General features: G+C 48.1%; 1 protein-coding gene across 1 annotated transcript; it reads right to left on the reverse strand.

Annotated features, from left to right (window-relative positions):
- Positions 1-8,165: 8,165 nt before the first annotated feature.
- Hoxa13 (homeobox A13) lies at positions 8,166-10,193 on the reverse strand. Its single transcript, XM_031380843.1, has 2 exons — positions 9,178-10,193; positions 8,166-8,461 (listed from the first exon to the last, which is right to left on the reverse strand). The coding sequence occupies exons 1-2, from the start codon at positions 10,091-10,093 to the stop codon at positions 8,217-8,219; spliced, it is 1,161 nt and encodes a 386-aa protein (XP_031236703.1). The 5' UTR covers positions 10,094-10,193; the 3' UTR covers positions 8,166-8,216.
- Between the last annotated feature and the right edge of the window lie 7,592 nt (positions 10,194-17,785).

The following is a 17,785-nucleotide window of genomic DNA, read 5'->3' on the forward strand; positions in this document are numbered from 1 at the left end:
TCCTCCTCCTCCTCTTCATCCTTTGCCTCCTCCTCCTTCTCCCCTCCCCCTCAGGAACACTTGTTCCTTTTCTGAGCCCACCTGCTTCTATTCCATTCTGAGTAAGCACAACAGGTAGCTAGCCTGGGATGGGTTGGACCCACCAGACTGACCAAGTCTTGCTCTCAATCAACTAGAGTTGTTTTTCAGTGGATTGATTAAGGCACTATAAATATTTTTGCCTCTTGCCTGCTGGCCCGAGCCTTACTTTCCTCTGTCCCAAAATACTGCACTGTGTTTATAAAGCTGAACTGAAAACTAGTGCCATATTGTTCCCAGGTGTGAGAACTGACTGGTGAGGGGTGTTGCTGAAATAACTACAGAACCAGAACTCTCCCAGTGACTGGAGGCCTGACATCCACTTAGGTACTTTCTCCTTCAAAGTAGGAGGTGTCTTTGAAGTATGCCTTTCCTCCAGAGTGGTGAGCTGTGGAGATGGATCGCATGGAATGTCCCAAAGATCTCCAAGTGTTTGTCTTCAGAGAATGGCTTACTGGCAGATTATGACCAATCCATCACTTTATACTTAGGCAAAATATCCGGGGATCCCCCTTCTTGCTAGGTAGGTGGAGACAGGAGTTAATTTGTATTTTTTTGTCAAGGAACCAACCCTCTCCTGAGCTGGCCTACCTGCTCTCTACAGCAAGAGAACAGGTAATAATACCTTGAACTTGACCTCAACAGTTGATTCTTAGCCTCACGGGTGGGTCCAATTACTATCCCTTGCCCCTAGACATCTGAGCAAGTCCATATCCCTCTGGCCACCGGAGGGTAGAGAATCGAGCTCAGCTTAGGGTCTCCTCCAATCTGGTTAAACAATCTGGTTATCATTTAGTTTGGTGAGTTTCAAGTTGACGGGGAGGAGGGAGGGATTATTTGAGAACTATTTTTATGTTTATGGTTGCTGACTCATTAGAGAAGATTTGATATTTTTTTTCCTATAGAGGGGGTTGAAATGGAGTGAGGAAAACTTTGAACGGTGAAACCCCAATTCTCAATAGCTACTTTTTTATATTCTTTATATCCACTCTCATTCCCCACAGCAGCTTTGGCCTAAAGAGGGGGGTGGTATTCTCCTCAACTGAGTGTGTGTCTTCACTCACAAAGAGGACAAAGGAGCACAGGCAGAAGGTTGGCCCTGGCCTTTGGGCTCAGTCCTTAGGCTGAGGCTCCAGAGACTTCCTGGGGGTGGGGGCCTAGATTACAAATGTCCCCTAGAAGGGCTCCACCTCTGCTCACTGCTGATGGCAGCCCACAGTAGAAATCCAAGAAGCGCCTCAGTGTCTATCCAAGCCTGCAGGAGGATCTCTGTCCTAGGAGCCCTCCATTCACCTTGCCAGGCAGTTCTGCCATGGTATCTATTCTTTGCTACCCTTCCGCAGCTTTGGGCGAGAAGCCGGGCTCTTCCCCCCAAACCCCCCCGCCTTGAAAAAGGAAACGATAATTTGCAAGTTTCTTTTGGTTCACTTTGAATGTTAGAGTCAGTGGCCCACTAGCCTTAAGCTATGTGTTTACTGCTGGGCCTGATGCTCTGATCCGCTGCTGGCAGACATAGAGGAATTCTCTGTCCCGTGGAGTACAATGAGGGGATGGGGGAAAGGCGGCAGGAATCAAGAGGATTTTACATTGGCACCCCCTTTAAAGTTTTACATTGTCCACCTCCTTTAAAGTAGATTTAGGTAGAAGGGCATTAAGAGTCTCACCAAAGACCTGAAAAATCTCGAGTCTGGACTGGATGACCCCAGCAAGATCTTTATTTTCAAATCCGAATCCCAGCCAGCAGACTGAGCCTCTGTTCCTATCCGACCAGAACTTCGATTCAGCTAACGTCTATTCTGAGCATGTACTCTTGCCCTGGATAGGCCCCCTCGGGCTCAGAAATCTCCCGTGCAGGGGCAGTTTCTGCCTTTCCCTTATAAAGGTTATCCCTAGCTTGGGCTATCCCTAGCTTCAAAGACTCCTTTCTTTCAAAGGAGGACGGGCGATAAAGGGAATTGAAAAGTAAGAAAGAATCTTGCCTCAGTGCTCAGGCTCAGGCTACCAGGGCCAAGCCCCGCTTGCAGCAAGAGTGATGGCCTGGCTCATTATGTGTCCTGTGCTTTTCTGTAGTCGTGGCGGCTTCTTTCTCAGGCGGCCCTGACCGTGAAGCAGGGCGGTGGCGCTGAGGACTTGACCTTTACGGCGCGAAGAGCGAAGAGCCAGAGGAGGACTCAGCTGCCTCCAGCCTCGGCTGTCTCCAGCCTCTGCCACCCCAACAGCAGACAATCCACGCACGCTGGGCGTCTCACCTCCATTCCCCCTCGTGTTTCCGTGCGGGACCACAGGTTCTTAGCCAAGAAACAAAGCCCTAAGCACGCTTTCGCCACCTACCTAGCCCCCTCCCCAGGACAGAAGTCAGGGCTACACCGGGCTTCCCAAGGCCCTCTCCTCGTTCTAGATCCCGTCGCCGTCCTCGGCCAGGCCCTGGGTGTTACACGGTGCCAGGCAGGCCTGGGCGGTGCTAAGCTCCGGCGCGCCGAGTCCTGGCCTTAGGCTTCAGGCGGTAGATGCTCCGGGGACCGCGCGTCCCGAGGCTGCTTCCCTGCCCAGGTGGAGCCCCCGCCTGGCTCTCCTTGCTTCCTTTCGCCCCAGCTCCAGGCTCCCAAGGCTTTAAGTGTTGGGGACAGCAAAACGCGGTGTCTTTTCAACCCAGTCTCAAAAAAACCCTTTTCAAGAAAATGCTCCTGTCAAGTTTTATTTCCCGTTGCAAAACCACCTTCCACGCAGCCAAGAATTAAGGCCAGGAGAGATTAAATACCCGATTATTCTCCTGGGGACGGAGGGGCGGGGCGGAGAAGGGGGCACCCTCACAAAACCTTCGCCTCAGTCGCGGGTCCTCAACAAATAGTGCCTGGAGCCCGGGGAGGCCTGCGAGGCCCGCGGTGACGTCAGCCCGAGACTCCCGGTGGCTCCCAGCGCGTGTCCGCGGCCATCCTGTGTCCACGTAGCACAAGCTGCTGATCCCACCACGGCGACCTCCGCCGCGATCCTGCGGCTCTTCTGTCTGCCGCCCTCATGCCGTCGGAGCCGGGTGGGCCAGGGCAAATTCCGGGCCTCCATCTTGAGCAGGGGTGTCCTTGTCCCCAACAGGCGCGACACCAGGCAGCCCCCTCTGAGTCCACGGCTACGTTGCTCTCACTTGCCCACACCCTTGCACCTGGGTAGGCCCACGCCTCTCGACGGCTCACGGAAGTTTAAAGATCTTAGACAGCGGTGAAATGATTTCTGCCGGGTGGGTTCAGCTCTGCAGCAGAGCCGGATAGAAACGAAATGGACTGTGGCAAGGCCTTGGCTGCTTTCTCGTTGGAATTTTTCTGCGCAAGCATCACCTTTCTTTTATAATAACATTTTAAATAGCAGGCACCTTGCAGGCATTCGCAGGCTCTCTATAGATGCGTGATGACTGAGTAATAATTTTCATGAAGAACGAAGCCCGATTTTATTTACCCGGCGGCCGCGCAGATGAAAACTTAATTAGCGTGCCTGTCTAAAACCCAGGCAGGCATAAATCTCGCCGGGCCTTTTGGATAGGGCTGCATCTTTGCTTATGAAAAATGGGATGCAAGCAACTCGCTGCACATTTCTCTGATTCTCCGGGTCTCGGGCTGCTGCCGAGCATTCGATCAAGTTTAAAGGAATGCACATAAATCAGCAACCCCCTAGAGTCTCTTCAGTCGAGGTTCACAAGCCCAGAAGGGCGCCTATGGACCCCCATCAGGGGATTAGTAGTCCAGGGTAACGTTCCTCACAGCTCCTAACCCCCGGAATTCACTGAGAGGAAGCGAGACGCTACATCTTCACCAGCCCAAACACTCAGCATCGAGCAATCTGTACTTATCTATGATCTGGCTATTATTCGCACACAAATACTCAGCTGAATTTCACTGCCTTCGGGCGAATCTCTAACAAAACATTTAAATCAGGTGGAGTATTTTTAAATGGATATTCCCTCCTTTCTCTCTAAGTCCGTTTGATTTTTAAAATCGCACATTAATTAAAAAAAAAAAAAGATTGACCTCAGTTCGCCATCAGGCGTAAATACTTAGTGAAATGCATAGTGACGTTTTACAACCGTCCACTTAAAGTTACTTAATAAATCTGACAGTATTGGGAGCAGATGGAAAAGGTCGTTTTTTCAAGTTCCATGTTTATAATTTTTATTCAGGAAGTTTCCTTTTTAGAAAAAAATATTTGAATAAGGTTTTCAACATCATTATTCATGGATTAGTGTCTGTATTATTATTATTCCTGTGCTTTTTGTTATTTATTATTATTTTTTTTTTTTTTAGGAGGAGGCCAATGTTCTCCTGACTGTCGTGTTCGAAAAGTTTTAGACTGGCTACTATTTTAAAATGAAGAAGTCTCCAGGCATGGTGGCATATTCCTTAAATCCTAGCACTCTGAAAACTAGGCCAGTGAAAAGGCTGGTGAATTTCTGAGTTCAAGGCCAGCCTGGTCTACAGAGTGAGTTCCAGAACAGGGAAATTGTATCTTAGAAAACAAAACAAAACAAAACAAAACACCACCACCACCAATAAAAAAATTTAAAAAATGAAAAAAATCTAAGAAGTCATTATAATTGATAACCACCTCAACTAATCTGTAAATCCATGCCATGTCCATTTTAAATAAGAAGGGAGTTAGCTGAGATTGGCACTGTCAACAACCATGTCAGAACTACAGGGAGGGCACCCTGACATCTTCTAGAGAGAGAGAGAGAGAGAGAGAGAGAGAGAGAGAGAGAGAGAGAGAGGACTTTACCCAGAACTCCTGCAGCAGTAGGGGCAGTATTCCATCTGCAGAGCGTTTAGCTTCTTTCCTAGGCTGTAGGTTCAGAAGATGTCTTACATCTAAAGAAAAATGTCTCCTATCAACAGAAGAGTCCTATTTGGAGCAGTTCATAAACAGTGTTTGAACCAACTCAGAAGGGAATTTCCAAAACTTTAAACATTTTGGAGAAGTCATTAATGTTGCTTGATGGTAGTTCATTTGGGAATGAGGCTGGATACAAGGTGCAGGGTGCTGGATCTCAAGCAGTATTTTCATGTGTTTCCACAAATGGTTGACAATCCTCAGGGTAGCAAAAAGATTACACTTTATGAGACGAGACCAACCAACATGTATGTTTCAGGGCCATTCTTTGTTTAAGCAGCTTTATATTTTTTCCATAATTCTTCATCTAGAAAGACATAAAGGAGCTCTTCCTTTCAAGTCTTTATAAGTCTTCAGGCAAGGTTAGAGATGTTTTCATCATCTGGGATTGTAACGAGCCAATACTTTCCAGCAAATGATAAATTTTCCCATTCACTATTATTGTCCCCTAACATAAAGGTAAAATTAATCTGCAGCCAAAAATCCAAATTCCAAAGCTACTGGTTCCTTCAACATTTTAATGTGTGTGTGTGTGTGTGTGTGTGTGTGCGCGCGCACGCGCAGGAGGACACGCATGCAAAGGATTTGATAAAAAGAAAAAACAAAAACAAACCCCCACATTATCCCCCTTTTATATTAAATACATAAACATACTGTATTGTTTATGATTCTGAACACAATATCTCCTATGCTGTTGGGGGTCAATAAACAATAACTATAATACTGATCGTTAATATAGTTTTGATGGTGGTTATTGATATTAAGTATATTATTTACTCTACAAAAGAAATGGTAGGTGGGCAAGCATCAGTATAAGATTGCTGACCATCTTGGGGCAACAATCAGTTTTGAGCTGTCCCAAATAATTTTTCTTCTGTATCTGTATTGTGATCATCTTGTAGATGAAATATTTAAGTTCTCCTACTGACTTCTTAGAGAGGTGGATTGCTTTGAATTTCTGAAATGTAACTCTAGAACGCTAGAGTTAGGAAGGTATGTGAAACTTTTTAATTTGCCGTAAAGATTCCCGGATAGTTCTAATTAAGGTCACAGACCACCTTGGAGGGCGAGGGAAAGAACGGTCATTTAAGAACACCTCTTGGACTGTAACAAACATGTACAGCTTTAAAACAGATCTGCAGAAATCTGATGCACGGCAAGCTGCAGTGAGGACAGATTAAAGTTGGCCATTAAAGAAAGGAAGCAAAACTCACCGCATAAGGAGTATTTTGTACCCCAACTCAAAAATCTCCTTAAATTACAGTGTCTTCAGTCATCAGCAATTAATAATACTATATATGTACAAATTCTACAATTATATACACAAGCACACAAACACTGATATGCAAATACATGTATAAACATATATTATATATTCACATATATACAAGCACATGTATAATTTACATATATTCAAATCTTCTCTTTTTGGAGCAAAAAAATCATGAATACTAAATCTTTAAAACAAGTCAAGTAAGAGCTCAATTCCCTTGAAGCTGAAGAATTACAAGGAAGCTTGTCAACACGAGGTGGCGCCCTTGATCTACGAATCTGGCTGAGGCCAATTCATGAGCTGTCAAAAGTCAAGGTCACAAATTGTCTTTTTTTCGTCAAGGTCAAGGTTTAAGGCCTTTCCTAGTCCTGTCATTTCAACAAATTCCAAAAACTTGTCCTTTCAGTCACATGCAGACTTAAGAGCAGAGTTTAAAATACGACAGTCTAGGCATTGCTGATACTCAACAACTGGTTTTCATTTGCCACAGGGAGCCTGGGAACCTACACTGTCTCTCCCTCCTTCCCTTTCTCTCCCTTTCAGAATAACTGACACTTTCATCTCCTCGAAACCTTTTCATTTGTAAGCTTTTAGTTACGTGAGATTTCCCCCCCTTCTCATAAAAAAATTTAGAAAAAAAACCTGAATAATAGTAGAAAAGAATGGTCCTGGGTTTGTGTAAGACGAACCTGCTTGTTTAGGTTTTGTGCCAGTTCCGCATAGAAAATAATCGTGTTTCCTTCAGATTTTAATGGCAGTGATTATTTTATTAACAGAGTTAATACCACTATCTACAGATCTAATTTTTAATTTTTAGTGGAAGTATTTAAAAAGCAGGTGCACAAATACATTTTCACAGTGTGCTGAATGTCTTTATTTACAAGATAGCATTTAAAGTGAATATGAACAAAACGAATGTGTGGATTGAAATTACTGCTTGATTAAAAATGTGCTGTGAAGATGAATCTCTAAACTTTCTACTGCAGTCTCCTAACCCAATAAACAAGAAAAAATACTAATCTTTAGTAAATTAAAATATAGACTGTAGACATCTAATTTTTTTGGGAGAACAGGTTTCCATTTTGAGGTTTTTTTTTTTTTTAAGTAAAAAAGGAAAATGATGTCTCTAGCAAAATGTTTAGTAAGTATTGGAAAATGCCAATTTTAAAAAATTAAAGAAAGAGTATGTTTTAGGAGAAATTCACACTAGGGTGGAACCTTCCAGGAGATGGGGCATAAAGTGAATTCTTCGGATTATCTGGTGAGATTTAAACACTTCAAAAATTACAACAAATCCTGTGGAAAAATCTCTGACAGTGGGTTAATCCAACATGTTTGCTGTAAGCAATTGAAAGGTATTTCCAGAAGTTCTTTACCCACCCAGGGTTCTCTTGTAGCCTCAAAAGTTTAGCTGGCTATATTTACTATCAAAACAATAGATCCTTGGATGAGCATTCTCTCTTGTCTCCTTTTTCAGCGATAGTTCAAATAAAAACTTCAGTGCCTTTCTCCCTTCTAAACCTCTACATAAAACATTTTTCAGAACAATGGTAGGAATTTCAGTAAGGTTTACCTGAGCAGGCACTTAACATGCAAAGGGGATGGTGCTGGGCAAGCGGCGTGGAAACAGCCTTTGTTTCTGTAACCAGTTTTCAGATTACCATCTGACACAGTGTCCTAAAATACATGGTCACATAAATACTTACAAGATTTGAGTAAATTCATAATTTATCTGAAATTGTGTGTTTTGGGGACTGATGAGTTGTCACTTAACGGTCTGGTGGGGTTGGCGGGAGTACTGGCAGTCTTTACCATTTCTTAAGGTTTTGTTTTAATTGTAGATTCCATTGAAGAGAGTCTCCCTTAGAAGAGCAAAACGTCAGTGTCTCTCTATCCAATTCTTCAGTTATTATTACGCATTATTATTATCTGGGGAAAGAAACAAATCCTTAAGCGTTTCTTCAAGCTGCCCTCTGCTCCACCTTTTAATCCATTAACTAGTGGTCTTGAGTTTATTGATGACTTTTTTCTCTTTGACCCTCCTGTTCTGGAACCAGATTGTGACCTGCCTCTCAGAGAGGTTCGTTGTGGCTGATATCCTCCTCCGTTTGTCCTTGGTAATGAATTTGTTCGTAGCGTATTCCCGTTCGAGTTCTTTCAACTGCACCTTAGTGTAAGGCACCCGCTTCTTTCTCCCCCTCCTGTAAGAGCTGGCGTCTGAAGGATGGGAGACGACGTCTGTAAGATAAGGAAGAAGGCAAGTTACTCTGGGAGCCGACCTGAGCCAGAACAGACAGCTCAATGTGAGCTGCCGGCCTTGCAATGCCTGATTGCTTTTTGCCATGAGCGCTGTACAATCCAGCCTTCTGCCAAAGCTTGGAGCGTTAGTAGGGGATATGGTTAGTTGAGTATTGAAATGAAATCGCCCAGAGTTCCAGTGACCACCCCAATCGGGTCATCCTGCATGCACAGCGGTCCACACCTTAGCACTCAAGAGCGCACAACACTTTTGTAGAGCTCGGCTCCTGCCCCAAGTCCCAACATGCTATGCTTCTCCAACGAAGCCTTTTTTTTTTCTCTTCCAGAGAACCATCAGGGACAATTTGGTGAGCTCAAAATCTAGACTATTTCCCATCTTGGAGTCAATGTCAAGGGCTTGGGAGGGTGGGGCACCCAGGAAGAAAGGGGCTGCTGCCGGAGTTGGAACCCACAAGCTTCTTCCCAGCCACCCCTTACCGAAAGAGGGCCGAGGTGGGGGAGGGCAGCTCAACTAGGGAGGGCGGACGGACAGCTCCAGCCAGCCGGGGTCAGGCTCCTAGGGGTGCAGAATTGCTAAGGCAAGCCAGGCCAGGGAGAGTGCGGGGGTGGGGGGAACACCCGAGTGACCCTGGGGTGCGAGCCGAGGAGAAGCTGAAAAGCTGGAAGACCCGGGCTGGAAAGGGGGCGCCATTTACCGGGCAGAGTGGACTTCCAGAGGTGGGGAGGCTGCGTCTGCTCTTTGGGGCAGTACATTTGGCCGTTCCAGCCGTTGGGCAGAGCCCAGGGCTGATAGCTTTCCATGGGAAGCCCCAGAGGCTCGTGGCGCGACTCGCCAGGACCCCCGAGCCCCGGAACCACTGGCATATCCAGGTAGCCGGGCACGGGCTGGTGGTGATGGTAAGGCCCGGCTGCGTAGCCCTGATGGTAGAAAGCAAACTCCTTGGCGCGGGAGCTGAACTCCTCGGCCGCGGGGCCGGCGGTGTCCATGTACTTGTCGGCGAAGGCGGCGGCGGCCGAGGCAGGCTGCGCGCACGACTTGATGGCGTTGGGGTGCGGGCCCATGCGGGCGCACGGGTAGTAGCCGCTGCCGAAGTAGCCGTAGGGCAACGCCGCGGGCCCCGACGAGCTCTGCGCCGCCGCGGAGCAGGGACTGCATTGCTTGGCGGCCTCGGCACCCGCCGGCCCCGCCGGCCCGGGACCTCCGGACGACGACGCGGCAGCCGCGGCGGCGGCGGCGGCGGCGGCAGCGGCGGCGGCGGCAGCGGCGGACGGGGGCGCCTCCCCCGGGGCGCTGCTGTACGCCGCCGCGGCGCCGGGCGCCAGGGGTGCGGGATGCGCCATCAGGTTGCGGCACTGGTTGGCCGCGGCGGCGGCGGCGGCGGCGGCCGCTGCGGCCACCGAGAAGTTGCCCCCCGCGGCCGCGGCCGCCGGGTGGGGGAAGCCCCCGCCCCCAGCTCCCGCCGCCGCCGCCGCCGCCGCCGCCGCTGCCGCCGCCGCCGCCCCTTCCATGTTCTTGTTGAGCTCGTCGGCCACCAGGCCGCCGCCGTTGTCGTAGAGAAACATGACGGTGGGCTCGATCCAGCGGGGGTGGAGGAGCACGGAGGCTGTCATAGCCCGAGCCGCATGGAGAAGACCCCAGTGGCGCTGTTTTAAAAAGCCCCCAAGAAGTGAAGAGCGCGCCGCGCGGGGCCAGGGCCCGAGCGAGGGGGGCGGGTCGCGCCCTGCGGGGTCGCGCCAGGCGGCCGCCCATTGGCCCGCCCCCGGCCCGCCCCCGGCGTATGCAAAGCGGGAGGCTCCGGCTCGGCTCCGCGCTGGGCCCGCCGTCCCCGCCGCCGCCGCCCCGCGCGGTCCTCTGCGCCAGCTCTATAGCTCCCGCCGCGCGGCCGCGCAGCAGTCACCCACGGAGGAGGCGGGGGATTAGGGCGGGTGGGGCAGGGAACACGGGGACCTCGATCCCTTCCCGGGTTTCGCGCGGAGGGTTGGGAGGGGCCGCAGCGAGCGGCTGCGGTTGGGGTGTAACCTGAGGTCGTGGGGACAAGTCAGGTAAATTCTCCAGTGACCAGGAATGAGGGTTTGCCGTGGCCTTGGACTGGCCCAGGATGGCCTGGCATGTTCTAGGGACTTCTTGGGGCTGTTTTCTTTCCAGGGATGGACACATCTTTCTACAGCTAGATCCTCCCAAGGATGTCGGAGCTTTCGCCTCGCCGAGATTTGACTCCCCCCACCACCCACCCTTGGGGAACAAGGGCGTTTGTTTCCTGTTGGTTCCAGGAGAAGTCTGGCGCAAGGGTCCCTCCCAGGACATTTCTCTGGGAAGCTTGAGCTGCATTTAGGAGCTCCCTTCCCTGTTCTCAGGCTCTAGAGGACAATTTCAATTAGGCCTACAGATTCAGAATATCAGAACAACTAATTGTATCTCCCTATCCCCCTCACACACACGGGAGCGCCAATTTACACACACATACACACACACACACACACACAGAGAGAGAGAGAGAGAGAGAGAGAGAGAGAGAGAGAGAGAGAGAGAGAGAGAGAGAGAGAAATGCATACTGCCACACTGTCCGACTTGCATCTACAACTCGCTATTCATTCCGATGCTGCAACTATTCTATTCTTTCTGGTCCTCAGAGGATTTCAGATAAAGAAAGCACCATTCACTCATGCTCCTCCTGTCTCAGGAGTCCGGCTGCCTTTTCCTGAAGGGGTTTAAGAGGAACAGGCCCCAGCTGGGCTGCTAGCTGGAACTCCAGTCGCGGTCCTGGGGCTTCCTACAAGCCAGTCCATAGATCCTGAGTTGGACTCCACACTCCAGACACCTGGAAATCCACTGTTGCATTCCGTTTGGGGGAAAGAGAAAGAGAATCTCTGGGATCGTTTCATAGTTTTCCTCCTAGAAAGGAGCTCAGCCTGTAGTGGGTTCAAGGTACCTCCGAATCCAGCTGATGAGTAGTTCCTCTATACCTGGAGCTTGGTGGGGTGTTTGGGTGCAGTGTTTTGGTAGAGGATTCTGGGGACCCTGCCTCCTTAGGACCACATCCATTTCTGGTTGTACAAATGTGAACTGGTCAGACATCCAGAGGGGAGCAAATGGTCAAAGTGAAAGTGGGTGCATTCTGGAACATACGGGCTGGGAGAGTTCTGTACTGTCTTTGGTCAAATGCTCTGGTAGGCAGCCAGGCTTGGACCTCTTCTCTGGTCCCAGCTTGTAGACTTAGGCCTAGGCTAGAGCATCAGACATACCACTCAATTCATCTCCTGCTCTGTAAGCCCCCTGGGCTTCTGGCAAGATTGGGGCCAGTAAAGCGAGGCTCAGGCTTTTATCTGCCGGGATTCTGGGTTTGTTCTGACTAATGTTAAGCGTCGCCCAATAAAACCTTCCCTGATCCCCACACCCAATTCCCCCCCACACCCAGTGTGTCCTTTCTCTCCTGACTTTAGCAGTCCTGGGTAAATATTGATTTGCCCCCAGTTTACCTTCTCACTGACTGGCCATTTGCAGACTAAGGAGCCAAGCTCTGTGAAGACTTGATTTCTGTGTTACTTCGGAGGCCTTTGCATCCGTTCCCCCCCCCCCAACTCCTTCCTCCCTCTAAGTGGCATTGTAAAACTCAACAGTGACAAAGAGACGAAGCACGGTTCCAGGCTCCAACTCTCGGAGACTCAAGGGCTTGAGGGCAGTTTACATACAGGTCAGACACGGCTGGAGGCCAAGGTCAAGTTGAAAGTTGCTGTCTAGTCAGCGTGAGAAACTACAATGAAAGCCCAGACAGAGCCGACTGACTGCCCACCTCCCCTCACTCTCAATCCCCTCATCCTTTACAGTTCTGGCTTCTGGCTCTGTTTGTTTCCTTAGCATCATTTTTTTTTTTTTTTGCTCTCTTTGTAGAGTTTTGGGGGCGGTGTTTATAAGACTGGACTGATTCTTCTCTGTCGGCTGCCCTGCTCTTAGCTGGGTTTCCGAGCCTCCGAAGTTTTCCAGCTAGGTTCGGAAAAAAAAAAAAAAAAACGAAAACACAGCTCAAGAAGCCTCCACGAGCCGATGCTTATGCCACTTCACCTCTGGCAGGGGCTGTAATGCTGGTCCACACAGCAGCCAAGACCAGCTCCACGTTCTTCCCTCCCCCCTCAGTTCACTGGAGCCGGGAGCCTTGCACTCAGGGAAGGGCCTCAGCTCTACAGACTGCCAAAGTCAGCTGGGTCCCTCCGCTCCAAAAATGGAGAGAAAGGAACTCATCTTTTTCCACAGAGGAACCAGAAGCAGGTTTGTCTGGGAAGAACGAAGCAGCGGGGAGGCTCCGGGCTGCATCTTGAATTCACTGGGCTTTGCTTCCTACACGTGGCATCCCCATCGTGGAAGGACTTTGGATTTGAATTACTGAGGTTTATATTTCCTTATCAATTTAAAAGAGAGAGGAAAACATCCCAAGACAGAATTATTTAGAGAAAGCAGCATCCTTGTTCTCCTCCCATCTTAAATCTCATAGATTTTCTACTAGGCTTGTGCCAGGGGCATAGTAGCATACCTAGCTCCTTCTCCCTTTCCTTGGTTGCTTCTTCACTGTTTTAAAATATCTGCATGTCCTGCTAGCTATTGAGCTGTAGGCATCCTTGAGAATTGTTTCTCAAATTAGAATGAACTCTGGGAATAATTTGGGGTAAGACTTTCCTGAAATTCTACTTACTTCAAAACATCAATTCCTCAGTCTTTCAAAGAGGGAGAGAAGAGATCCATTAATGGTTTCTTATACAATGCTCCAGGCAGTGCCAGACCAGCTTGGTGTGGGGAAAGAAAGTCTGGAGGACGAAGCCTGGCTCTTGGAAAGCCAGCAGTCTCTTCCAGTGTCCCTCCTCATTTACCAAAGGCACAGGAAAATTTTTTTGCTTGTCTGTCCAGCTAGCAGGGCCTGACTTTCTGAGCTCTTTTTGTCTCCCAGGCTTGGGGTTCTGGCAGAAGCACCACTAACCTAGCATGGTTCTCCATGGCTTAGGGAAGAGCCCTCAGGGCACTCAGTTACCTTCAGGCAATAATGGCCATAGGAGCTCTGGAGCCAAGGGCCAGGCTGGGGTGGAAGCTAGAGAAGTCTCCATTGGTGCCCAAGTTTTGTCTAATCTACCCAGATTTCTCAGCAAAGGCCTTCAGGGGCAGCAGCATGGCTACAGCCCGGGTCTTTGTTCAAGGGATTTTCATAGGTTTTCATAAGCTCTTGGTTTTACTAGTGCAAACCTGGGTCCATGGGCTTTGACAGCCCTCTTGCATCTGAGACGTTGGCTGCATTTTTTTTCCCTTGATAGAGGACTCCAGACCAACCAGGATTACAGGACTCCTAGACCCTAGGCTCCTAGGGTTAGAGAAGAAAAGGACAAAGGGAACCGAACAGGAGGTCTAATCGAATTTGATTTTCATTAGCAAATTAAATGTACCTGCTCTCACTTTATCTCGGAAGGGGCTGTCAGCACCATTCTTTGGAACTACTTCTTTGCATTGATCTGGTATTAGGATAAACATTCCATGGCTGGTTTTAAAGACACTTTGTATTTCGGGATATTCATGTGTTTCTAATGTATCCAAGCAGCTTTATGAGCTGCCTTTGCAGGACATCTTACCCTCTGGCTTCCACCCCAGGCAGGCTGGGGGCAGAGATAATGGCAAAGCAAGAAGGATTCAGAGAGGGGCAAAAGGGAGTTGAGGGGACAGGGGCGGGGAGGGGGGGAGAGTAAGGAGACCTTCTCAAAGAAGATAATTCCTCAGAATCCTTACCATTTGGGACTAGAGCAAGTGCCAAGTTGAGTTTTTGAGCCCCCCCCCCCCACAATCCTGTATGCACCAGGGTGAGAGCAGTGCCTCTTTTTTTTTTTTTTTTTTTTTTTTGGTGTGTTTATGTGTGTGTGTGTGTATGAGGGGGGTGTCCGGAATTCTGGGCTGGCCAGAGCACAGGAGAATGTCATATGACTCACTTGAGGTTTTTGTTCTATAGTGAAGCAATAATGAAGTTAAGGAAAGGTTTCGTGTTGTGGGGATAATTCTGGAACATGGGTAGTCACTCTGAACTATGGTGCCCCACTTTGACGTCGAAGTGGGAGGTCAAGAAAGAAAACCACAGACCTTGCCTCTAAGATCACCTCAGGATGGACTTTGAGGGGAGCAAATGATTGGATAAGTGGCCCATCCACTGCCTGCCGGATTGGACCAGGTACAACGGGAAGCAGCCTGGAGCCGGCCAGCCATCGGGAAGACCCTTCTCGAAGGAAAGATAGCAGAAACTCAGAGAGAACTCTAACTGCATCGCTGCCCTATTTCTTACAGTCTCGAAGAAAGGAGAAGGCACCTTCTCCGGCACCCCTCCCCCACTTTAGAAGAACTAGCAGCAGCTTTCTGGTTCTGGTGAGAAGCACCCCCTACCCCGGCTGCCTGAGATCCCTTCTCTCGAGTGATTTAGACAGTGGCGAGAGCTCTCTCCGTGTTCTAATGGCGTCACTGCGCTGCCCTTCACCACATCTGGAAACTCAGACTTCACCTAAAGGACCCTAAAGTTGAGTTGGAAGCGGAGGGACCGAATTCCTGTAAACAGATGCTCAACCTGAAGGAAGACGCTCCTTTCCACAGTGAGTGTCAGGCAGCCCGATCAGGGCACCAGCTTGCAGGATTCTGGGAGTGAGCTCCGGGCCACTGGGACGAATGCTGGCAGAATGGGGTACCTCCTGGCAACCCGGCCTCTGCAGCTGCCAAGTGAAAAGGACACCACCACCCCCAACCCTAGGGTGATGTTCACTGGCTGCAACAAAACAGGAAACCAGCGCCAGGCTGTGGATCCTTTACATCAACAAATACACCGTAGACGGAGGAGAGTTCGAAGGAAGTAGGGGGTTTGCGTCTAAGTCTGGTGCTGTTGGGCTCGGTGTTTCTTCACGAGAAATCAGCGTGGAACCAGGAGTTCTGGGCCCATAAGAATCCTCCGTAAGGACACTCCCCATCTGGCTGTGAATTCTTAATAGACAAAGCAACACAGAGAGGGAAAGTCACCAGCAAGGAGAAAGGGGGAACTCAAGACCTCCTCAAGTACACACTGAGGTCTAATCAGATTTTACAGGCACATTATATACTGTAACCATAACGATGTGTGTGCTTTCATACTCACGCACAGATTCACCATCAAATGTATACACAGGCGCAAGCGTAGCGAATGAATGAATGCCTACTGTTTTGTCGGCGAGATACAGTCATTATGCCAAGTCCTAAGGAAAAAAAAAATCACCTTGTCAAACCAGCCTGGTGGCCAGTTTCCTGTCCTCTGGTCCAATTCAGATTTCTCCAACCACTGCTCCTCCCTCCTGGCTCTGTAAATACGGTAAATACACCTGTCTTCAGTGGAAGGTGAGCCAGCCATCAGCGTTTATCTGGTTCAGATGTTCTCCCCTAGACTCTCTGGACCCTCACTGAGCTGTTTCCGAGTTTGTGAGGTAGCCTGCAGCTGCAGTCCTTTGTCTATGGGACTGGATCCCTGCGTGGCCCAATGCTCTGGGAGATGAAGTAGCTCAATAAAAACTTTTGATATTAGTTTTTATAGGTATTTACACTTTGGTGAGGGTATCTGGGTACGGAAGCTTCCCCGACCTTCCGTTCGGCTGGGCAAAGAAAGAGGAGCTGGCCGGAAAGAAAGCATCGGGAAGGCGGAGGGAATGAAAAAAAATCGCACAAGGTCATTTTCTGTTCCTGGAAACTGACCAGTAAGTGGGCAATTACAGGGGCTACTCAGCTGGCCACTCCCTTCCCCCCTGTACAGGGAAAATGTTTTCTACCTTTGCCTAATACAGCTACACTTTAAAATATATTTTCCCCAAATACATATAAAAGTGTAGCAAGCTCCCTCTACATCTTTGTAGATTTATCTTTGACCTTATTATCATTTTATCTTGCATCCCCTCCTTTTTGATATTTAGAGTTTAATTAAATTGTCAGGCATTGAACTGCTTTATTCTCAATACTTCTATTGAGGTTTTGAAAATATTTCAAGATTGTGAGAAAGGGGTAAAGTGGAGTTGATTCAGTTAAGGACTAGAGAGAAACCAAGGTTTCATCAAGAAGGAACCTGGACTAAAAAGATTTGGGATTTTATCTGAAATTGTATGTATCTTGTTTATAAAAATTACACATGCATGGGGTGGGGTTATATCAATTTCTTCTCTGAGTCCTTTCATTGAAGAATTCTGTTCGCTTAAGATTGGTGTGTGGGGTGCATGCATGCACACTCTCGAACTGTGCCCCAGTACTGTCCTATGTCCTAACTCGATACATTTTCATGTTGAGCAAATGCCTATTTCCTATTTCAAAACATCTCTTTCTTTATAGACTTCTCATAGAAATTTCTAATGATTAAACTAAGAGGAGAAAGGGTGGATTGGATTGATATCAAAGTTACCATGGTTTTCTAGGAAAAAAGAAATGTAGCTCTGTATGTATGCCTTTAAAAATATTCCTTCTGCAACAAGAGATTTTTAAAATACTGAATAAAAGCATTGATGTTTTGTTTGTATTAATTCAGTGATCTATTTGAAAAATGAGCATGTTTCCAGAAAATTCTGAAGTGACTTTATAAAGTCTTGGTGACTTTATAAACCAAAATGACAAAAACAAATTATAGAAATTCTTGAGTTTGACAAATTCTATGCCCAGCAGCTGGCAAATAAGATTCACTCCCACCAAGTCCAACCTCTTTCCAAGGCCAGAGTACTGGGTTGTTTATGATTTTTTATTTGTCCCCCCTTTGCTGCTAAATATCTGGAATTATTTTTATAGTAAGTATATGTAACTTCATAGCAGTGAAAAGGTGTTTTTTGACTAAACTTTTAAGAGTTGTATAAGCTAAACAGGAGAATTTATGTGCATAAATGTATGTAATTTCTAGAAGTTCTAATAGTGTGTGGCAGAAAGCCCTAGAAATGTTCCTCAGATTTTCCTTCCCTTGCTGCAGCCCAGGGTTCTAACAGATCTGCTCTTCCGTGGCCTAGGACACAGAGGCTGCCAGGGTGTGTGTGTCCTGGGTCTCCTGATCTTAAGATGGAGTTCACCAAAGGAGTAAAAGCTCGGGTCAAGGTCAAGGCAGAGACCGCAGAATTAAGAATATCAAAAATTCGGAGGAAGAGGGAAAATGGGGAAAAAAACACTAACAGACAAACCAGGAGACAGAGGAAGGGAGAGATAGGAAGAAGGAAAATGAGAAACAATGAAGCTGTAATTCCTGACAAACCATTCAAGCTGAGGAAACCTAAGCAATGCCTGTGTTTTTAAAGAAACACGGAACC

The sequence above is a fragment of the Mastomys coucha genome, unplaced genomic scaffold, assembly GCF_008632895.1.
Source record: "Mastomys coucha isolate ucsf_1 unplaced genomic scaffold, UCSF_Mcou_1 pScaffold20, whole genome shotgun sequence".
Lineage (NCBI taxonomy): Eukaryota > Metazoa > Chordata > Mammalia > Rodentia > Muridae > Mastomys > Mastomys coucha.

Coding starts and splice junctions, on each gene's coding strand:
- Hoxa13 (XM_031380843.1), bottom strand. CDS start 10,093: ATGACAGCCTCCGTGCTCCTCCACCCCCGCTGGATCGAGCCCACCGTC. Junction 8,462..9,177: donor CTGGAAGTCCACTCTGCCCG/GTAAATGGCGCC, acceptor CTTATCTTACAG/ACGTCGTCTCCCATCCTTCA.